At 49.1% G+C, this 22,984-nt stretch overlaps 2 protein-coding genes across 2 annotated transcripts; one reads left to right on the forward strand and one right to left on the reverse strand.

Moving 5' to 3' along the window:
- Positions 1-12: 12 nt before the first annotated feature.
- On the forward strand, positions 13-12,901 carry LOC149336484 (uncharacterized). The gene is made up of 4 exons (XM_089554153.1): positions 13-185; positions 619-834; positions 900-1,062; positions 12,529-12,901. Exons 1-3 carry the CDS (start codon positions 13-15, stop codon positions 1,054-1,056), a joined length of 546 nt encoding a protein of 181 aa, XP_089410279.1. The 3' UTR covers positions 1,057-1,062; positions 12,529-12,901.
- Positions 10,640-18,306, reverse strand: LOC149336485 (uncharacterized). The gene is made up of 10 exons (XM_089554154.1): positions 18,025-18,306; positions 16,174-16,391; positions 15,022-15,382; positions 14,188-14,361; positions 13,310-13,412; positions 12,470-12,553; positions 12,148-12,384; positions 11,876-12,047; positions 11,218-11,366; positions 10,640-10,963 (listed from the first exon to the last, which is right to left on the reverse strand). The coding sequence occupies exons 1-10, from the start codon at positions 18,304-18,306 to the stop codon at positions 10,731-10,733; spliced, it is 2,013 nt and encodes a 670-aa protein (XP_089410280.1). The 3' UTR covers positions 10,640-10,730.
- Between the last annotated feature and the right edge of the window lie 4,678 nt (positions 18,307-22,984).

Raw genomic sequence — 22,984 nt, forward strand, 5'->3', positions numbered from 1 at the left:
TTCTCGCGAACTATGGATCCCGAGCTAAAGGAACGAATTTTACGGATGAGTGCTGAAATGGGATTTCAGCCTTATAAGGACACGCCGTTCAGAAATCCGGCGCTGCATCCTGACGACGACGACAGCGACTCGTCGGCGGGCTCGCCGGACTCTCCAGACGACAGCGACGACGAAGGTGCTCAGTGGTAAGTAGTAGCAGTATATTTGCATAAATAGAAAAAAAGGAAAACGAAACGAAAAGGTAGTGCTTGGAGAGGTCTATCCGCCGTCGTAGGCATGTGCCATGCCACTAAGGCAACAGCAATTGCTGTTGAAGTGCCCGAGCGCCCAAGCTGCGGCCGGCAGAAATCAGGCATAAAGATGTGATAGGTAGGAAAAGCACAGGTAGGAGCGATAGCGAGAGAGGATAACGAATCGGTAATAAGTGCTACAAATCGTACAACAGTGTATGTATGTATGTAGTACATACATGATGGCTAGCGTAAGTGCTTGCCTTCCCGAGGGACATCGCAAATGAGTGCAGAACCAATGGAATGCGCATTTCCATTAGCGTTATTTCCCGCTGTCACTCCTCCTATTGCATATTCCGCAGATTTTCTAAATCCAAGGATGACGCAGGTGCAGTTGCGGCTTCTGCCCAGAAATGGACTCGCCGGTCGAGCGCGTCTGTTGTCGCGACGTACCAGCCATCGTCGCAATCAACGCCGAAGAAGGCTGCATCACCCACCACCCGGATTTCGAAAGCATTTGCTGTCTGCCGCAGGTGCTCCGGGTGGTATACTGGGAGATGCGAGAAAACGGGGTTGACGTTGAAGGGGACGAAGAGGTACACAGGTAAGCCAGAAGTGTCTTGCGTCTGAAATGCAGTAATGCTTCACCATAATCCGTGGCTTTTTCAGAGCATATCGGTACACCGCCTACCGAATGTTTACCCGATGGATCTGGCGAACTCTCGGGAAGGGAAACCGGGTTGTGCTACCTGCGTGCGTCGTCACCCGCATCCGGCGCGAGTTTCCTTCAGACAGCTACGTTGGCTTTCAATACCCTGTCCTCTAAATGCAGGTAATGGTCTGATAATGGTGGTACGGTAAAGGTCGTACGTGCACAGTTACGGTCAACTGTATATTAAATCACATTTATTGCTTAGTGTTGCCATCTGCTTATGTTTGTCATCAACTTTTTGATACTGTTGGCAGGGCTCTAGCATGGCTTCAGCACAGCTTCAGGATAAAAACGTGTGCAGGGCCAACAGACATGTGTGCATGCTCCTTTTATTTTTTTACAGCTTCCTAAATAAGGCCACTATGTGCACTATGTAAAACTTGTGCTTGCTTAAGTGACATTAAATCAAAACTTGAGTTTCAGGAATGAGCATTTGGCAGCAGCAACTCTGTTGCCAGCTTTGTGAGTAGAAAAAAAAAAGTACTGCGATTGACAATTCATTCTTTTTATTGCATAAGCACACACTCAGTGTTTTCTTCTTTTTTTCATCTCTCCCCACTCCCCCAGTGCCCTCATCCTTTGTGCATGAGGGTTTCTACAGCTTCTGTGCTACTAAGTTGTGAGTGGTCGCGAGTAACTAACTGACAGCTTGAACTTACACTTTTTAATACAGGCTAAATGCATTCGCTACCTAAACATGCCAACACAATGCTTTAAAGAGAGGTGACGTGAGCCAAGTCTGTGCTGTGCAGCGTAACAGTCTGGTGGCGTCACATTGCCTGTATTTGGTTAGAGGTCGAGCTTAGCCTCATGTTTGACTGTACAGCCCACATGAGCCACAGTGGTTTCGAGCATGAATGTCAGCATGTCCTGCTTTGGAGGCGTATTGGTCTAGTGTGGGGTCTCATAAAGGTCTTCAGTTGAAAGTGCGATTGTTCCTCCCTGCGGTGTGTGGGTGCTTAGCTAAGCTGTGGCCAGCGAGATCATAGTTGCGTTTCTCCTTAATAAGCATTGATTTGTCTGGAGCATATAGGACCTCTGAGGTGGGTGGCTGTCCAACACCCTGGCTGAGATCGACTTTTGTGGTCTTTCCCACCCACACACATACTCATGGTCACCTATGCCCACAGTGGGTACAGGTCTGGCAGTTTTATCAGAGTACTCTTTTTGTTTCTTGCATGCATTCAAGGTCTTCTTTAGGACACTCATGATTATTTTCGGCCTCAGAACTTCATCCTCGGATGGAACTGCTGTTGTCGTTCTCCTCCCGTACAGATGCTGAACAGATGAGCCAAGGTCTTTATCGCGAGGTACATTACTGAGATGCAGCATTGCTTTTTGCACGTCGCTGCCATACAATACACAGCGTTTGAGGACGTTCTTCACTGCCTGTATGGCTCCCTCTGTGAGGCCATTAGACCTAGGGCATAATGGACTGGACATTTGTTGCTGGAACAACCAGTCTTCCTGAAACTTTCAGAATTCATGTGCTATGAAGCAGGTTCCACCATCCGACTCTACGACTCTTGGTATGCCATAGGTCACAAACCAAGGCTTCATTTTTGGAATCGCTTGTGCTGCAGCTTTCTTGGGTTCGCCAAAGTCTATGCACCCCGAATAGCTATCCATAATTACAATGTTGGGCTTGCGTTTGCAGTCAACTAGGTCTACGGGCACATGTTCCCAAGGCAGCTTTGGAACGTTTCGGCGGAAGTGATTCTTTGGGTAGCTGTCTTTGTGATGTTCCGCATACCTTGCACCTTTCAATGAGATCTGTAGTGTTTTTTACATGACTGGCCAGTGCGCCATCTGTCTTGCTCATCTAAGACTGCTGTTTATGCCTAAATGACCATTGCATATGGTCTTCTGCACTCTACCTTTCCATGTCTCAGGTATGACTATATGGTCACCTTGTTGACTTTTTGTCATGTCTGGTGGTGAAGATTTTCTGTCGTGTTGTTCTTAGCCAACTATATTGCACTGCTCATACTGTGCTTTGCAGTGCTTTTTCCCGTTTCATCTCTGACGAGTTCATAGAAGGCATCTTCACCCATTGGTAGTATTGCGAGGACTTCCATGCCCACGACGATCATATCTTCTGCACTTTCACTTCATGTGCACTCACGGCTTAGCAGGTCAGCATTGTGCAGGTCTTTTCTTCTCTTGGTACACAATCATTGGAGCATAATGTTTTATATCGAAGGGATTCCTCTTGGTTGTGCTGGTCATAAGGGTTTCTTGCTGATGGTTTCTAGTGAATGATGATCAGTCGCAATGATCAGCGGACAGCCATATAAATGTAGGAATGAAACTTCTTGCAACCCTACTTGATTGTGAGGGCCTGTTTGATCTGTGGGGGATTGACCTGCGAAGCAGTTGGTATAGCTGATGCATATGCAAGTTCTTTCAATTTTGCATGAGCACTGCTCCCATTGTTCTTGACTTTGCATCGACTAACAGAATCCGTTCACCATTGATGCCATAGTACTTAATTGCCTTGAATTTGCATGTTTTTGGACAGTGGGCATTGTTGTGTCGGGAACCAGTTTATTACACAACAAGGAACTCGCTACAAGACTTAGAAACCATGCCTCCTGGCACAAGATGCTCTGAGCTACGAACACTCACACACATGTGTCTACTGTTGCCAGCACGCAACATTTCCTCCCTTGCAAATTTTTCACTAGTCCAATTTCTGTGGCGTTTAATGCGCTCTCACTCGACGGGACATGGCCGGATTAAGGAGGCTCACAGGGACTGCTACATGGGGAACATCAAGTTTGTCTTCCAGTGCACTGGCACACTGATCATGTTGAGGTGGTGCATGCAGGTCTGTCCTCATCTAGAACACGAGCAGGTGATATCTGAGTGTCTGGGCAGGTCTGTATATTGGGTCAGAATTCAGCTTCCGAGTCCAGAATCGTTTGTCATCAGAGTAGCCTTTGCACAGTTGATCAATGTGACGTCTCCTGGGTAGTTCCTCCAACTTCCACTTCATATGAAAGAGGTCCTGTTCTGTTTGACGATTACAGACACCCACTTACTTGTGCCCCTATAGGTGTGCACAGAAACTTCTTCCCCTTCTGAAAAAAAGCTGTCCGACACCTGTATTGGTAGTTGCTTTGCTGATGTCTGCATGCTCAGTCCTCATCCTTTGCTGCTGCTATGCCGCACTTTCTACACAAATGGCAAAATTGAAGGCCATGATTGTCAGGTCGCGCTCCGTGAAGAGCCACTGCTCGTCGCATAGGCCAGACACGAGCCTCTCACGGAGCATCACGCCTAATGGTAACAACTTAAGTGATGTGTGGTTTATGGGGACGTGTGCAGCGCTGGCAATGAGGACTTGGCCACATGTAATAGGCAAACAGCGGGGCGAAAGGCACTTCTCAAAGCAAGCAGTTCTCAGTGAGAGTGTCAGCTGGCCGCCTCCAGAGCTTTGTCGTCGTTGGCACCGGCACTTGGTCATCTGTATTCCATAAGGTTCATCACAGTAGTTGTAGCAGCCATAGTTATCGACTTAGTCCCTGCTGCACTTGACGCTTGCAAAACCACATGTTACAGCTCAAAGCCAACTTTTGTAACGCAGTCAGGTATTCACCAACAGATTGAAACGTGACTGCAAACCTTGGACCGGCGAGGGTCAAAGTGTGCCTGAAGCATCTGTATGACGTTGGCATATTTCACTTGGTCTGGCGTTTTTGGCTGCAGAAGTGCACAAACTGAATCGCAAGTCAGGGCTGCACATAACGTAAGAAGCTGCGCACATTGCTTGACTGGGCCAGTCGGATTGTTTGCTTTGAACAGAAACTTGAGACAGCAGTACCATGCCGTCCAGGAAGCACCAGATGAACTGCTGAACTCCATCCACCCCAAGAAGTCAGTCAGATTTCCATGCTCTCATTCGTTGTGCTGCTGTGTAGTTTGTCCGCAGAATCGAACCATCCTCGTCAGCAAAATTTTAACTCAGAGTTGTCGGCTGCGGGAAGATGTGCGAGCTGTTGACTTCAATGCACCTGGCATTTACTGTTTCATTCGAACAGCATGGATGCTTGCACGTCAGCTTCTTCACTCTCCACTGATGACAGTATTGTAATGGGCTTTTCGGGTACAACACACAAAGCACAGCTCGACACAAAGCCCAAAGCGCGGAACGGCGTTCACCGACAGGCACTGGTTCCAACGGCACCAACAGGAAGCGCGCGCTCACCGAGAGCAGTCCCGCTGCCGCGCGGGCACTTCTTCTTCATCACAATGGCCCCCGGTGAAGGAGGAGCCATCCTGGCTACTCACGGCGTGGTACACATCATGGGTTCGTGGTAGGGCTTGAGGCGGCTGATGTGAACGGTTTCACGGCCACGGCGGCGGTGGTCAGAGGAGGGTGTCAAAGGTTCCACAACGTAGTTCACGGGGGAACTCTGACAGACAACACTAACACATATGGTCGCTGGCGCAGAGGAGGACGGGTGCCAGTATCGATGGTATGGGTGACAGCGGAAGCACGGCCGAGTGGAGTTTGGCACGCATCAAAAGACGAACGAAATTCGCACAAAAGGGCGAACAGCTGGTCACGGCACGCCGAATGAAGGTCTCCATCGATAGCAGTGTACAGAACATCAGAGGGTGGTCGGTGTGACAGGGGAGCCGGAGTGAGAGCATCGAGCGACGGTGTAGGAGCGGCCTGGGCGTCGTCAACGACTTGTAGAAGTTCAGCCGATGCTACGTAACCAATGCATTCACCACGAAGCAGAGTCAAAGGAGTGGGCAGATGATTGCTGATGAGCATGGTTGCGGTGCCAGAAGTCATTGTGAGGACAGCGAAGGGAAGCGGTAGGTTCCTGCGGCGAACGAACAATGCCGAGGGAGTAAAGAGTACAGCTGTGTCGGGTGGGTCGGCTGGAGAGATACAGGACAGGGAGACTACAACGGACGAGGAAGCAGGAAGTTCGACATCATGGGAAAGGAGAAGTTTGTCCGGATACTGAGCGGTTTCGGCAGTGGAGTCGTCGGGTAGGACAGAGAGTGTGACTTCAGCATGGGAGCAGTCGACGACAGCAGAGTGGTCCGACAGAAAGTCCCACCCAAGAATGACGTCATGCGAGCAGGAGGAGAGTACCACAAACTCAATTGCGTAGATGACGTCTTGGATAGCAACTCGTGCAGTGCAAGCGGCTGAATTTGCTGGGCGTCAGCAGTACGCAGTAAAATACCAGGGAATGGCGTCAGAACTTTCTTGATGCGGCGGCAAAATTTCGCGTCTATAACTGATACGGCTGCTCCGGTGTCTATCAAGGCACACGTCGCAACACCGTCTACTACTACATCAACGACATTGGCGGGGGACGTCAGAGGCCTTGTAAAGTTCGCCGAAGGCGCAGCTCTTGCCTCGTGAACTGCGCTCACTAGTTTTCTGCTTCACTGGGGCTGGCGCGGCGGCGCATCGGAGAGACGGAACGGCGCCGCGGAGAATGGGAGCGGTGCGGCGTTGCAGACTGGTTGTCAGTGGTGAACGCAGATGGTGGCGAACTAGGCTGCATGCGGTACCGCTACGTGTGAGGTCCGTATGCTGAGTGCGTCATGACGTCAGTAGGTGGATAATAAGAGTGATTGCGGCAGTAGCGAGCGACATGTCCGGCAATGCCACAGGCAAAACAAATGGGCCTGTTGTCCCGAGTGCGCGATGGGCGACCGTAGGGGAGGGGGGCCGACGCCATGTGCGGCAACGATGATGGGGCGGGAACCCGATACGGCCGGACAGGTCGTGGTGCCAAGGGCGGCGGAACTGCTGTGGCGTCGGAGAAATTGCCCGTGGTATGAGGAGCCGGGCGGGACAGGACGGCGGCGTAGGTAAGCGGGGCAGCCACTGCCTGCTGGGTGACTGGTGGCACGGCATCCGCGATCTGCAGGGCGTCTGCGACCTGTGCCTGGATGGTCTGCTGAAAGGCCGGAGGAAGTGCTGGTGACGGAGCTGGGGGCTCATGCACGAGCGCGAGTTGACGTGCAACTTCTTCACGGATAAACCGCTTCACCTCTTGCATGAACTGGGGTTCTCCAGCGACCATGGCATCCGCAGATAGTACCTCGGCCTGCCGCATAGGGCGACGAGCGAGGACGCGTTGCTTGCGCAGCTCCTCGTAGCTCTGGCACAAGCTGATGACGGAGGCAACGGTGTCCGGCTGCCTGGCAAGAAGCATCTGAAAGGCGTCCTCGTCGATGTCTTTCATAATGTGCTGGATCTTATCGGCTTCAGTCATCTCAGAATTGACGTGCTTGCACAGGTCTGCGACGTCTTCCACGTAGCTGGTGAACGTCTCACCTGCTGCACAGGTAGAAGAGTCACTTCGAAGTGCAGTGCGGAGACCAAGCAGGACGAAGGGTAGGCACTCAATTAATGGCGAAGGAAAAGCGGACGCCAGAAATGAAGCTTCCAGCTGCCGGTGAAAACGCTCAATGACACCGTTGGAAATCGGGTGGTAAGAGGTCGTCTTGATGTGACCGACGCCGAGGAGCCGAGATAGGTTGGCAAATAAGGTGGAATCAAATTCACGACCACGATCAGTCGTAATGTTGCAAGGGACACCATAGCGGCTGATCCACAGTGTGATAAGTGCTCTTGCGATCGACTCTGCCGTTATGTCCAGAAGGGGCATCGCTTCAGGCCATCTCGTGAACCTGTCAATGCAGGTTAACAGGTAGCGGTGGTTCCCGCAGGGAGGAAGGGGACCGACAATGTGGACGTGCAGATGGCTGAAGCAGGCGTCTGGGGACGGGAACTTGCCAAGCGGCGTCACAGTGTGTCGATGCACTTTGCTTTTCTGACAGCTCAGGCATGCGCGCGACCAGCGGCGAACGTCGACATTGATGCAAGGTCAGACATAGCCAGCTGTGATAAGGCGCTGTGTTGCGCGAATGCCAGGATGGGCCAAAGAATGGAGGGCATCAAAGACGGTTCGTCGGTATGGTGGTGCACGTAGGGGCGAGGGCGACCGGTTGATGTATCACAAACGAGGGGAACGGCGCAGTCGGGGAGCAAAACGTCCTCCAACACCAGAGAGGTGTCGCGCGTGCGAAACCGTTGCACCTCGGCATCGGCTCGTTGAGCAGCAGCCATAGCCGTGAAGTCGATGATTGGCCGTCCATTGTCCGCCGCATTGACTTCAGCATGAGAAAGAGCGTCGGCAACTATGTTGGACTTGCCGCTGACGTGACGAATGTCAGGTAAATTCGGAAATGTAGGCGAGCTGCCTGATTTCGCGAGGAGCGTAGGAGGTACTGCTGGATGCCAGCGCGGATGTCAGAGGTTTGTGGTCAGTGAGGATATGAAAGCTGCGTCCCTCGAGAAAATGTCGGAAGTGCTTCACGGCTGAATATATTGCTAGCAGCTCTACGCCGAAGGTGCTGTAGCGGCGTTCAGGGGGTGCAAGCTTCTTGGAAAAGATGGCAGTTGGCTGCCAAACGCCAGCGACGAACTGTTGCAAGACTGCGCCGACAGCAGTGTCCGATGCGTCAACCATGACGGACGTGGGCGCGTCACATTTAGGATGAACCAGGAGTGTCGCTCCGGCAATGGCTGCTTTGATGCCGCTGAATGCGCGGTCAGCGGCATCGGTCCAAGCAGCATGAGCGGTCGGCTTGCTGTGGCCCGAGAGAAGGTCGTGGAGAGGCGACGCCCAAGGACTGGAGGAGGGGCGGATGAAGCCAAGCTCTAGCATATGCTCGAATTCCTGTTTGGCGACAGCGAGGTGATCCGGTGCGAGGTGACGAGCGCGAGCAAACACGGGAGGCCCAGTCGTCACAATATGATGAGTCACGTTGTGAGCGACTGGCGCTTGGAGGGAGGGGGGTTGGAAGACATCTGGATACTCAGCAAGGATGGTGGACCAAGGGTTGGAAATGGTGCTGTGCGCCTGGAGGAGCCGGAGTGGTGGAGCGCGGCAAGAGACGCCTTGGACGACTAGGCATGTTTCTGAATCCAGTATTCTGTCTTGCCGCATGTCAACTAGGAGCCTGTAGTGCCATAGAAAGTCGGCGCCGATGATTGGCGTGCGCACGTCCGCGATAACAAATACCCAGCAAAAGATACGGCGGAGTCCGAGGTCAAGCGTTACCGACTTCTGGCCGTATGTCCGTATGGTGGATCCGTTGACTGCGGTCAGAGGAGGAGAGTCTAAAGGACGGCACCGCTCAGCCAACGTAGGCGGAAGAACACAGATCTCGGCACCAGTGTCGATGAGGTAGCGGACTTTGGTTACACGGTCAGTGACGTGGAAAAGGCGACTGGATCGCGGGCCGAGAACACCGGTCGCCTTCAGTGTTCGGCTGGACCGTTTCCCGCGAAGGAGCAGGGCTGGCGGCAGTGGCATGCGCGAGAGCCGTAACGGCGGTGGAACCAGCAAAGGGTTGTCGGGGGCGGAGAACGATTGCCAGAAAAACTGGGGCTGCTACGGCGGGGTGGAGACGACGAATGCAGCCGGCGAGCACGAAGGGCTGCAACTTCAGCTGTAAGCTGCGCCACCTGCCGGGCTAGCTCCTCTTGAGTAGCAGTGAGACGGGTATAGCAATCGTCAGGAGCTGGGCTTGATAGCTGAGGGGCAGGAGGGCGATGAAGTGTTGCAAGGGAGGGAAAGCCGACGTCCCTGATCTTATCCACCAGCGTAGCCAGGGATTTCAGGGTCTGAGATAAAGACGCACTCAGGATCATGCGCACCTGCAGAGGCAGGCGCTGCAGGAAGAGTTCCCGCAGGAGCGCGCTGTCGTGGGAAGTAGTCAAGTCTCCAGCCAGGGCGGTCATGCGACGCAACAGCTCGGTAGGTTTGCGATCTCCGAGCTCTTCTGAGGTAAGGAGCTGTTGCAGGCGACGCGGCTCCGTTTCAGTAGTTCTCTGGATGAGCATCGCTTTGAGATGATCGTATGGGCGATCGGCAGGCAGAGAGCGCAGGACGTCGCGAACAACCGCAGCAGTAGCAGGCGTGAGCGCACCAATGACATGGTCGAACATGGTCATCTGTGACGTGATGCGGTGCCGGCGGAACAAGGCCTCGATGGTGAGGAACCAAAGTTCCGAGTCCGATAACCAGAAGTCGGGGAGCTTGAGGGCGGAGACCGCGGACTCATGAGGTGGCAGCGTGCAAGGCGGCGGAGGCGGCACAGGAGTGGAGGGATCCATAGCCAGGGCTTCACGATGGAACACGATGGAAGGTAGGCAGAGTCTCGAGCTCCGGGCAGTGGTAGGCCTATAGCGAAGCGGCTGATGCAAAGCGCAGTGCAGGAGCAGCGAATGAAGACGCAAAGTCCGGAGTCACCAAATTTGTGGAGACGAATTGTAGGCAGCAGTCATCGTCGGGTCTCCACAAATATATTCGGCTGGACGCACTCAGCCAGGCTGGAACGGAACAGCGCTGCGCCGGCCTTGCAGTTAAGCAGCCATGAAATCCAGTCTGCGCGTGCTTGGCAGGCATACTGGGACAGTCGTCGTCTTCTGCTGCCGGCCCACGATGGCACGCTACAAGGGCAAAAGCTTTGCGTTCGTTGAGCCCATAAGGAAATCCATAGAAGGTTTTGCAGAGCAATTCAGTACACAAGTGGTCATGACAGTGGGCTGGTTAGATGGCGGATGAGATTAGGAAGTTTGCGGGGATACGTTGGCCGCAGCTGGCATACAGGACAGGGTTAATTGGGGAGACATGGGAGAGGCCTTTGTCCTGCAATGGGCGTAGTCAGGCCGATGTTCATGATAATGAAGAGTGTAGCTTCCACTCTTGGTGGGTCTGTTGCAACAGAGGGCCGGTTCAGCGTTGCCTGGGATGTGCGGATGTTGATGGTAGGGCAGGCAGTGGGAGTGGTGGCACAGTGGGTTTGGAGAACCGGGAGTGTCGGGCAGAAATGAGCTGTTGCTTTGTTGGCCGTTCATAGTGGCTGGTCATATGGTGAAGGTTTTGTGGTGCATTCTTGACGAAGCTTTGTTTGTATGTTGAATGCTCGCACCGTTCTACCACATCCTTCAGTAGGGTGTTCACGTAGTCTGCAGGTAAAAGCAACAAAGTGGGAACCATTCAAGTACACAACAGCAGTATTAGATATGTTTATGCAAGTTGGCCTAATCGTCATCAAGTTGCTAGATAAATAAAACATGCATTCGCATTAACCCAAACGCTAGTGAGTCCTCTGATATTGTTGCAAATCTGTTGGTGGCTGTATTTGGCATCTAGGACATTTCACGTGGAATGACCCAGCAATGACGTTGCTGGTGTGTTGAGTCGTGCATTGTTTGCTTACCGTGTGTTGGCTCCTCTTTTAGCGGAGTGACAGTGAAGTGGCCCCTTCTCGCTTTCGAGGTTTTCACCTTCCAGCGCTGCTCACCATCCGCCGTCTCCACTTGCCCCCTGATGGTGTTCTCGTTGAAGTGCATCACAGCCAGCTGAGTCCTGAGTCAAGAGAAGTGATCAAGACATGTGCTTGCATGCCGCGTTCTTTTTTTTTTAAGCAGCACAACAGACGACGCGGGACATAGAAGTGGACAGAGACGGCACTAAATTTTTTCTAGGAAAGCAAGCATCAATTTTCATACAATACTCGAGCTTGCGCACCTGCGCATTGTCATCCTAGACACACTTGTCAATGCTGAAAACACTTAAAGCACACATGGATCGCTGTCGTGAATTGCTATCTACTATTGAGCAGCGTAAAAGGCTATAAATGGCAAGCTAATACACCTACTACCTTTGCTTATTATGTGAAATGCAGTGATCATTGAGTAAACGACACTTTCGTGTCAACCAAAAACAGTGTTCAACTAGGTTTGTCGATTTCTTTTTCGAACAGTTCAAATTTACAGGAGCCTTGCATTCATACACAGGCCTGTATAGCTTATGTTATGGAAGCCTACTAACTTGCCCAGCCTGCCATTCTATTCCGCATGTCAAAGCTGATGTACCTTGCTTGCATCCCTTCTTCCGAGAAAGCATTAGCCTTGGGAGCAAACTGGTTCAGCAGGCTGTGGAATGACTCCAACGAAAACGTCTGGACATCCGGGGACAGCTGACGAATGTCGCGCAGCAGCGAAGGAGAGGCGACAATTTTTTTCACTGCCTGGAATTCCTTTGAATCTGGAAGGAATGGACAAGCCAAATCAGCATTTCATTACTGCAGCCTAGAATGCAACACTGACTAAGCATTAAAGAAACGGCATTCAACAGTAGCTCTTACTTGGTCTCATCCACTCTCGGTTTTCAAGTGGACCGTGAACACATTCTTTGTACAGCCCCTCGTGGCCAGCATGCTGGTTGCAGATGTGGTTGAGCAGGCTCATCCACATGCTGACCACCAAGTCCCCGTTCCCCATGCCCATAGCGGCCACCCAGTACAGGTGGTTGATGATGCCATCAATCCACCCTTCGATGGTTCTGTGCTTCCGACTGCAGGCCCACAGCTTTTTCTTGATGCCTAGAACAAGTTGAAGAATGTCAGGTTTCCAAAGCCTCACAAAGCCCTCTATCAGTAATACAATAATAGGGTGTTAGTTACTTACCTTTGGCAACATGCCATACATCAAACCAGTGTTTTATTCCTGGCTTTTCCACTCTACAGAAACGCCTGACTCCAGGATGCCGGTCTGAAGATGGACAGCAAGAACAGGCAAGGCAGTGTGATTGCTCAGAAAGGAATTCTCTGACGGGACCAGCTGAACATCACAGCAACAAAACAGAAGAGGTTGTCTTTGTATAAATTGTAGATTGTGGAGTGAACGTTGCGAATCGACACATAGGCTATGGGGATGTCGCAAGGAAGTGCTTCCGATTTTAACTTGGACTACTTGGGCTTCTCTAACGTGTGTTGATACTGCACAACAAACAGATGTTTGTGTGTTTTGCCTCCATCAGGTAATGACCACCACAGCCAGGATCAAACCCCGAACACTGGCATTAGTAGCCAAATGCCAAAGCCACTGAGCCACTGTAGCAAATTGAGGGTGTCCTGAGTTTGAAGATGTTTTTAAGTAGTGCTATGTTTCTGATAAATACAAGGGGGGGGGGGGGGGGGGGGGTACTAGCCCAACAATGTACGCTCTTAAACTATGTTTCTGATTCTGGCATTATGCTCTGATTATACCACATCTGCAATGAGATGGCCAACAAAACTAAAATGGTAAAAATAAGTGGCCGCCATGACAGAAGCTTAGTACTGAAATCAGCTTATAACAACAGCTTAGTAGTAGATATCTCTGCATAGTCCCAATGTTGTTCTTTGAGATGTGACAAGTACAGTGGGATAGAATGCTCTATTGCTCTCTGCTTTCACAATGCATGTTTCACCCAAGCTCCAAATGGCTTTTTATGTCATGTCAGCGTATAGCAGCCTAGAGTGTTACCTGTTGTCAGTGAAGAGATGGCGACGCCTGCATTTTCAAGCCCCTCCAGGCACTTCCTCAGCCCCTCTTTTTCCATTGCCACGCTGTTTGGCACTGCTTCAGACTGAAAAGGAACCAAATAATTACATTATGAAGCTCCTTGTAGCCGTTCCTTTCATTCACTATATACAGTCATCAGCCTAGCTATGTCCACTTCAGGACAGGGGCCTCTACTGTATCCATCCAATCAACTCTGCCCTGCGCAAATTTCCTAATTTCATCCACCCATCCCTGTTGCCCCCTGCTACATTCGCCTTCCTCTGGAACGTCTCTACACTGCATGCCCTGCCCATTCTCCCTTCATGATTTCGCCTTACTCTGATGAGATATCAGTTACGTGCTATTCATAACTTGAATGAGCCTTCCAAGTGTGCTACAGCTACATCTTATTACCTCGATAACTTCTTTCTTGTATTCCTTATCAGCAATCACTTTTTGGCCGAGACAGCGGACTTTCTACTTCCAATACCGCACTACTTGTATTAAACTGTTATTTCTTTCTGAGACTATTGAACATTGCCTTTGTTTCTTTTCATATTCATTTTTTAGACCCATCCTTCTGCTTTGCCTGTCTTCGTCTTCTAGCGTGCACTACAGTTCCTCCCCTGTTACTTACAGAGCTATGTCATCTGCAAATCAGATTGCTAAGGCTGTATTCACTATCTTTTATCCCCAGCTCAACCGTCTGAGCTCTGTATAAGCGACGCAAATAAAGTCAGTTTTATATTATTATTATTTACACCACGAGATTCCTGCATGCAAGGCAGATGCTCTATTCTTATGGCAATGCTGCACAATTATTGCGTTACGCATTGTATTTGTAGGTAATAAGAACACACCTCTTTCACCACGACCTGCTCAGAGCGGACAATTTTGCCGGCTTGCACAGCCAACCGGCTGTAGGTCAGGTACTTGGCGCTGTACCCGGGTGAGTCGCACCGACCATCACCGGCCAGGTCAAGCAGCGCCCCTTTCAGTTCAATTGCCAGCATGGCCTGCTGCTCCTGAAAAAGCTGCAGGCAAGACAACAATCGTTCATTATCCTTCAGTTATTAGGCAGGTTACTTGTTAGAAATGTATGGCAGCTTTGTTTTCTGTCTTAAGAAGTTCATATTTCAATGCTTAACAGTCATGGCTACAAATGGTAGCTGCAAGGACTGGTGCAAATATTTGTCTGCTAAAATAAATACCAACATATTAACCTTTAAATTCCTTCAAGAGAACAAGCTTTTGGATCATCATAACAATGACAGTGGCATTGTAGGAATGCAAAAAACACTGTGCAATGTCAGAACCATACAAGTGCAAGCTTATGTTCACAGTGCTACATTTTCTGATGCAGACAATGGTCCGCCTTACTGAGTTTAAATGCATAGTGGAACCTGGATATGTGATTGCTCACTTGCTGCTGTACCTAATGGAGCCCTGCATTTACAGACTCTTAGCATTAGCTGCTTCAATGTAGTAACACACACAGTTTTGAAAAGTAAGATTGTACCATGCTAATTCCTGCATGGCAACAAACTCATGTAAGATTTTCTGAAGAAAGGCCTACAATATTGCAGAGTGATCCACCATTTTCCCTGTGTTGCCTTTTTCTGATGAAACTGTTCACACCTGCAGTGTTTATGAAGCTGTTCAGGGCATGCTCATACGAAAGCATGCAACCGTACCTCATTTACGGCAGGCAGCAAGTAGCCACGCTGGTAATTATAAAAGGTGCGCTCGCTGATGGTCTGGATGCTTATCGACTTGAAGCAGCGCAATGCTGCAGCCACTGGGCAGCCCGAAAAGAGAAGAGCTGCAGCGATGAGGAGGTTGCCAGCCGCATTGTCACCCACAAATGGCTGGCTGTCCCACGTATACTCGTGCCTCTGTGCCCATGCCATGCGCACCCTGAGTAGTGTGCCCACAACAGTGAATTCACTGCGACACGGTTGGCAGCAGGTGCGGCAGGTGCCCACCAGCTCCCGAAGGCACCCCTCAAAAACAATGAACTTTCGTTCGTTTTCGAGGGGCATTTCTGCATGGTCACTGAAATAAAGAGCATTCGATTGCACTCCAATTCTTGTGCACTCATCTCAAATTATTGACTTCCAAAATGAGAAGGTGGCTCTATTATTGCCTTGCTCTATTCCTGAGGTTTTCACAGCAATGCAAAATGAATATCGTCAGAATACAAAAACTCATGGTGACTTGTACACTGGATACATGTTGCACAACAAAGCAAAAAAGTGTAAGGATGCGGCCAAGCTCATAAATGCCTGCAAACCGTAATTATATATATATTCAAGCCCTGCTAGTAGTTTTCGTAATGCAGTACACAACTGTGATCGATGAAATGTCAACGTAATTAGTGTAGTCATCTGCATTACATAAAACACAAACTTTATTGAGAAAACAGGTTCCTGGTATCTTCAGATTTCTGTCAGCCTAATGCTCTGATGATTAGGCTTGAACTGCTACTGAAAAAGTAAGAGATAAGCTATTTTATCTAAATGCATTGCCTAGTATTTTACTTCATAGTACACCTCAACACACATATGTAGATTAATTATGAGGAAAGGAAAGGCAAAGTAACTGGCGCATTCTCAGTTGACAGCCCAACCACAATGTCAGGAAGGTTGAAGGGAGAGAAAGAAGGGTACCGCAGTGGAGGACTGCAGATTAATTTTGACCACCTGGAGATCCTAACGCAGCCACTGGCGCCAGTATTTAAAACTGTCTCCTCATGCTTGGCAGCCAAACAGTGTAAGCACAGATCTAGTGCAAAGAGTACTTGAGCACATGCTCATGTATGCATTGTAATGATACATTTCACAAACCTGCCGAAACTTGAATCAAATGATGGCATGTACGTTGTGTCGAACTCTGCAGCTGGTTCCTCCTCATCTTCCTCCCATTCCAGACTGCCCTCCGCTGCCTCAAGTGGCTGTGGCGTTGAAGCACCCTGTGCCCTAAAGCTAGGGGGTATGGGAGACAGCGGTGCAGGCAGGTCGGTCTGCGTCTGGGCCGCAACCAAAACCTTCATGGTCAGGTTCACCTGCGTAGCTGCCAGAATTTTCAGCATTTATTACCATATCCAGATATGAAGTTCTAAGAACTGCTCGCCTCTTTTCCATTGTCCATACTTACCAAAAGACCGGTGCTGCGGTGCGCAGTTGGGTGCTTCGGGCAATTGTTTCGGCGTCTGGGTCGCCACGGTGCGCCTTGCAGCAGAGCATGTGCACATCAGAACTTGCTTCTAGAAAGAGGCAAGATGCACTTATCTAAAAGCTGTGAGCTTACAGCCTACTGAACTATTTTGGATTAATGAGGGAGAACAACATATGGCAATGCTACTACCATTACCTTTCATATGCAAGCTTACAGAACAGAAAAAGGCTCCCGTACGTAATTCTTATAACTGATATTCTTACTAGCTGAGAACAAGCATCGCCTTGAGTTTTTGAACATGCCACAGCGAACATTATTGAATATACTACTCTCATCACTGCACGGCATGTGTCAGCTGTGCATGCGCAGGAAAGCAGGGGACTGCTATCACATATGGACAGTTTGAATGGTTTGCCTGATGGGGGCCATACCAATGGGACTACATTGCGTTTACCTCATGCCGCGGAACAACTGTCAGCAGCACAGAGGCAATGAAAAGGTAATTATTTGTTGTGCGTGAAGCACAATGTGTTATAACGATGCTAAAAAAATGGAACTTTGATGCATCAAGGAACAAATTAAAAAAGTTCTACCAGCTAAGACACAAATCACGTGGCAACCAATGTGTGTTGCAACTTACTGCTGTTCGTACCTGGCTAGCAGATGCACTGGAAGCTTCACTGCTTTCTGCTGCAGACTGTGGTCGGGTGGGGTGCTGTAAGCAAAATGGCAACTCTCATTTACAGCACCATATATCAAAATGGTTCATATATATACTCTCTCTATGCACATATTTAGCAAAGCTGTAATGTAGTAAAAAAATTGCAAATTAGGACAAAATTGACAACACAGTACACCAAACATATCAGAAAGAGAGGTGGACCAATACCAAATCATGCAACACAGAATCTCCCCTTATGTAATGTCACTGTACTGCTATTATGAATAACACACATAAATCGTGAATAACGATGCAGTGTGTTGCACCTCAGTTTTTGCATAACGTTTGCAGTGAATAATATAGTTGCTATTCAATCTGCTACTGAAAATTAAGTTGCACAGATGCAATAACTACAGTTATGGGCAAAAGTTTGTGGGATGCGGATTTGCGGGAAAAAATTTATTTCTGCGCTGCCTCAGCCGACAGGCAGATTATATTTCTGTAGCAGATGGAGCACGCATGTCTCCTCATGTTCCTATGCATTTCCGTGATCTGCTATGCTTTACCTCCACGCAATAATTTTTTTTCCGCGAATCTGCATCCCGCAAACTTTTTTCCATGACTGTACAGACATCCGCGGACCCTGTCGAGTGCTCTAGCGACGCGCTGTGTTGTGCGTTTCTGACAACTACAAACGCACAACAGCGGGCTCGATGTTTTTAATTGTCATACCACAAGGCATACTTTTAGCCACGCATCATTATGCAGTGAGGTACTGGTCCGAGCAACCTGCACCGTACGTGGCCACGCACGTGGCGCGCGAAGTGTCGCATTGCATTTTGCGCGCAGGATTGCTTACCTTTCTGCTTGGCAGAAACAATGTCGGCCGGGCTGTCGGCTTCAGCCTCAGCTTCATCAATCCCACACCTGACCGCCGCATGAACTCGGGGTTGTAGTTATAGGCGTCAGGCGTGAAATGCCGGCCACAGACGCGGAGGTTCTTGCGTTTGTCGGACTGCAACAATCCGATGCGCTGGAGCCAGACAGCTCGCTCGCTTACATCTTTCGGCAGGTAGTGCCGAAGGGCAATATCTTGCCGGTCCCTGGCTTTGCAATCAATGACACAGCACGGCCGGTTCATTTCGATTGCGCATGCGACGGAGGTCACGAAAGAAATCAGTAGCGCGGTGACTGAACCGCACCTCGATATTCGATTCGACGGCGACGCCGGCGGAGTGACACAAGCGGCATGAGCAGACGACAACAATGAAAACCGGAAGTGCAGTACTAATTTCTGACACCGAACACACAATAACTGCGTAAACATGCATATAAACGACAACTCTGCTTGCTGAAATGCGAAATGTTTCCGAAAAGAGTAAGAGTGTGAAGTATCTAGAGCTTCTAGTTTGTTAAATGCGTGATTTCACGTTGGCACCGCGAACCAATCATAGCCCAGCACTTGTGACGTAAAGAGTACAAACTGACGTAATGAGTACGGATTCGGGCGGAAGTTCACCGCCGCTGGTCGCCGCGAGGCTCGGGAGAGGTAGTTTTTGAAAATGTATTATAAATTATCTACTCGCCTTTGATGTATTGTACGCGGCATGAACGTTCAGTGGCCTACGCTCTACATAGTGCAAGTATTTGTTTGCCAACCTCAGACACCCCTTTCAGGGACCCTTTAATGTGAGAACGCCTACACTGCAATGCTTCAACAAACGCATAGATGAAATAAAATGATAATTTTTATGCTTACAAATGAATACATCAGGATTAACTCACCTGAAGAACTGCTGGGTTGAAGCTCGCCATAATACAGGATGAGCCTCAAGGCTGCTACACGCGAACTGCACGTTTGAAATCAACTGGTGACCAGCGCAGTGCAACACCTGTTTGAAAAGTGCGTAGCCTCTACTGCGGGCTCTTTATCTATAGGCATGGCGGCCCAGGTCACGTGTGGATGAAAGAGAGAATGAATGGATAGAGAGGAAGGGGAAAGGTGAATGTCTGTGCACGTCACTGTTGGTGAAGCTGGTAAGAGGAGCGAAAGACGAGATAAAAAAAAAGAGGATAAAGAAAAAGCGGATGGAATCTCCTTCTTTGTCACCCCCCCTCCCCCCGCGCATGCAATTGACGGCACAAAATGCGGCACGGCGTTTGCCCATTCCTCGAAATTTCCAAGTTCGAAAGCACCCACACGAATTTCCTTTGTCAGTGGACCTTTCTTCAATAGATGCCAGCTGAAAATGGGGGAATAGTGCTCTGTAGGTGCTCTTCCAACTGTGCCATTTCACAGAACAAGGTGACAAAGTGTCCACAGCTGACTCACGCCTATGCTCTGTGGAAGCCAGAGCTGCTCTTGACTCCTGTATTCTGGGAAACTATTCTTGGCAGTGCTGCGGAGGAATGGGCAGTAAGGGAAGGATAGGGGTGGGTGCTGATTCATCGGGATACAGCTTTTTGTGGTGCCGGGACCGCAAAATTTAAGGCAGGCCAATTTTTGCCGATTCCTTCCGCCCTTAAAGAACAGCTACGCTTAGTAAATACGCATCGTTCGATGTGAGAAAGCACGTGAGGTTCAAACAGGTTAGAGATAGCATTAACGCACTGCTTTCTGATTTATGCAGTAATTTTAGGTCAGGCGCATACAAACAAAAGTGAGACTAGTTACATTTTCAAGAGTAACCTTGAGAGTGCCACCCGAGATGGCGCGGCACGTGGCAACCAAAAAAAAAGTCAAAAACAGCCTTTGTACGTAAAGTTTGTTTCGGTTGTTATATGGGAATTAAGCGCTGCAGCAATATAACGAGATATACAAAACAAAAATCATTTTATTTTTATTTTTAGGATTTCTCTTCTTGAAATATGCTGACCCGAAAGACGCGGGTTCGATCCCGGCCAAGGCGGTTGAATTTCTTTGGAGGAGAAATTCTAGAGGCCTGTGTACTGTGCGATGTCAGTGCACGTTAAAGAACCCCAGGTGGTCGAAATTTCCGGAGCCCTCCACTACGGCGTCTCTCATAGCCTTAGTCGCTTTGGGACGTTAAACCCCATAAACCAAACCAAGCCTATTCTAAATATCTATTCTACACCTATTCTAAAAGCAATTTCGTGGGGGACCGCTATTTCAATCCTTGGGGCATTTAATACTTCAGGCATCCTATTCAAAAACTGCCTATTGCCCCAGTACACAGCAGTATGGCAGGTTAGAATTATTGGGTGACTCCTGGAGTGGTGTCACGAGAGGGGGCGCAAGGCCAGGGGTAAATTTATGGGCCAGTCCTGGTGGCGGGAGGGGTTAAGGGCAGGGGGGTGAGTTTCCTAACCTAACCTAACAAAAGTAAACCCTGGTTAAAAGTTTTATTCCAACCCGAACGAGAAGCTAATCACGAGATAAATTATAAGCAGAACAGTTACGAAGCTTTTGGCTTCCCTGATTCGTTCAAATGGTACAAACTGATTTGGTTTTCCATTATGAGTTCTGAGCGACGTAATAGGGAACGCCGCACACCATGGCTTCCTTGTCTTGTCCTTTCAAGTCGTAACAAAATTTACCTTTTAACTGTGTTTTGAGCGGTGTTTTTAACACGACAACAGATTAATAAACCATTGTGTATTGCTTGTAAAGAAAACATTATGGGCAGCAATCATGAAACTAATATCAACTCTAGTAATCGAATAGATTGTTCGAAGGAGAGATTACTCTGCGTACATTCCCTCTGCAGCCGAATCCCAAGAAAGGGTTTCACAATCAGGTTTATTTAAATCAGCGTGGGCATGTCGGTTACTGGTAGGGATTGTCACCAGCAGCGCGACAAAGCGGAGACAATAAATAGCACACACTAGACAACAGCACTAATAGACGTCGAGAACAAAGCGGCTTTTCCCCGTCAGAGTATCGCCTTCCAGCCAATGGCGTCGGCCGATTCTCGTCAGCCTACTAGTGAGACAATCAAGGAAATGGCAGATGGAAGGATAAATCACCCCCACCCCCGTCATGCTCGCTGATTATCGCGTGGCTCCCTGGATTCTCGCACACCAGCAGGATCATGAGAGTTCACCTTCGCCATTGGCTCGAAGGGGGTCCCTTGCATGGGGAAACGCCGTTCCGTTCTTTATTTTCACTCGGCTATAGCAACATATTTCCCACAATAATTTGCAACCGGAATCTGCTAAAGTTTCCTTGTACTGAATGGCTGACATCTAATTTTGATGCACCTTGTCGCACCTGTAATAAACACAATCACTGTGACAAGAGCAAATGAATCTGGAGTTTAAACCAAATGAAGACACTGTGTTTTTGTAATATCAATAGTTCGTATCCGTCAATTGCGAGCTCTTTTTTTATTCAAGTAAGGTTAAGCCACAGAATGTAGCATATCTCCTCCACCTGGACGTGAAGTCAGAATCATTTAATGTTTCCTCTGTATCAGGTAAAAAGCACCGCTTTCGAGATTTAGCGAAATACGCAGAACGAGAGGCCGCCGGGGTTAGTGACCGGAGAGGCGGCGGCGGGGGGGGGGGGGGGGGGGGGGGTGAAGTAGAGTCACTACCTTTGCAGGGGCTTTTGTAGCCCCAAGAGAAAGTTTGCAGCTGAAAGGTGGATAAAGGGAGATGGAGGGAGGGTGCATGAGCAGGAATGCGCATATTTGAGCGCCGGGGAAAGCAGACCAAGGAATGCAAGTACAAAAAAAAACACACAAAGAAAAACTAGCGCTTTGCCTGGTTGGGCTAGCACTCTTCATAGAAAAAGGGCGCGACCGGGATGAATGGTGGGGTGATACGGGATTTGAAAGAGATGCAAGGCGAATCCTGTGAAGGATAGTTTGGAATTCTTGGAAAATGCGTCATGGGCAGTTTCAGAGACACGGAAATAAGAAAGGGGGAAGCGTAAAAGCGTTATCGCAGTGGAAGAGGAAAAGCCTAGAGTTGTTTGCAAGCCACGTGTTCGTAGCCCGAAACATTTGACGTGAAAAACTTTGAGCATGGCCATCGATTTCGCCAGAACGACTTGAAATACTATCGTAATGTGAAGGGACGTGTGATGCGACCCTTATTGGTTGAATACAGCCTATCAATTTTGCCGTAAAAAAACAAAAATCATAAAATCATGCTTCCAAGATATATGCACTTCTTTCACGGCTCCATATGTAATTCGCGTGGCAAAACAAGCTAGAGTAACACACGTCCAACTGTCTCCACCCGTGAGTAGCTTTATTGGCTGGTGCAGCAATGAATTCTGTACATTTTTCTTTTTTTTTTAAGAACAAGGTAGACACGTCTGCCTGAGCAATGCGGACGTAGTCTGCCCGTGCCTGCCGGGGCTAGCTTAAAAGAGCGCGAAGCACTAGTCAGCAATGCATCACTTTCAACCTGTTGGCTTTTCTACCAAAAGACACATTTTGAAAGCACAAAAAAAAAAATCTGCATGTAATCAGCTAAAGGAGTAAGCAAGACCCCTGAATACAAATTGCACAAGAGCACAATAAAATGCACGAAAAACAATAATTTGGAACATTAAAATAGCCTGGAAAGGAAGGAAATCGAAGTACGCAAGAAATTGCTTAATCACAGCGTACGACGCACAAGAGTGCAGGAATGCCATAGCAACTGGCCACGTGCCTTTATGATGCCGGCCTAAGATTTCGCACATCGGCAACATATAAGCCTAAAACACGAAGCCATTGCTTTGTTTCTGACGTACGACGCCGAGTCAGAGATTTAATTCTTACCAAGGCATTGCGGTCAAGCTGACGCACTCCTGTTTGGAACAGTACTGAAATTTTGAAATTCCTCTATTTTGGTTCTTGATTTCG

Source organism: Amblyomma mixtum, chromosome 7, assembly GCF_055824585.1.
Source record: "Amblyomma mixtum isolate Tamu chromosome 7, ASM5582458v1, whole genome shotgun sequence".
NCBI lineage: Eukaryota > Metazoa > Arthropoda > Arachnida > Ixodida > Ixodidae > Amblyomma > Amblyomma mixtum.

Excerpts from the sequence above, each read along its gene's own strand:
- LOC149336484 (XM_089554153.1), top strand. The coding sequence starts at position 13 with ATGGATCCCGAGCTAAAGGAACGAATTTTACGGATGAGTGCTGAAATG. Across the intron at positions 186-618 it reads GACGACGAAGGTGCTCAGTG|GTGCAGTTGCGGCTTCTGCC; the intron begins GTAAGTAGTAGC and ends AGGATGACGCAG. Across the intron at positions 835-899 it reads GGGGACGAAGAGGTACACAG|AGCATATCGGTACACCGCCT; the intron begins GTAAGCCAGAAG and ends TGGCTTTTTCAG.
- LOC149336485 (XM_089554154.1), bottom strand. The coding sequence starts at position 18,306 with ATGAACCGGCCGTGCTGTGTCATTGATTGCAAAGCCAGGGACCGGCAA. Across the intron at positions 15,383-16,173 it reads TTTGATTCAAGTTTCGGCAG|TGACCATGCAGAAATGCCCC; the intron begins GTTTGTGAAATG and ends TCTTTATTTCAG. Across the intron at positions 12,385-12,469 it reads TGTATGGCATGTTGCCAAAG|GCATCAAGAAAAAGCTGTGG; the intron begins GTAAGTAACTAA and ends AACTTGTTCTAG.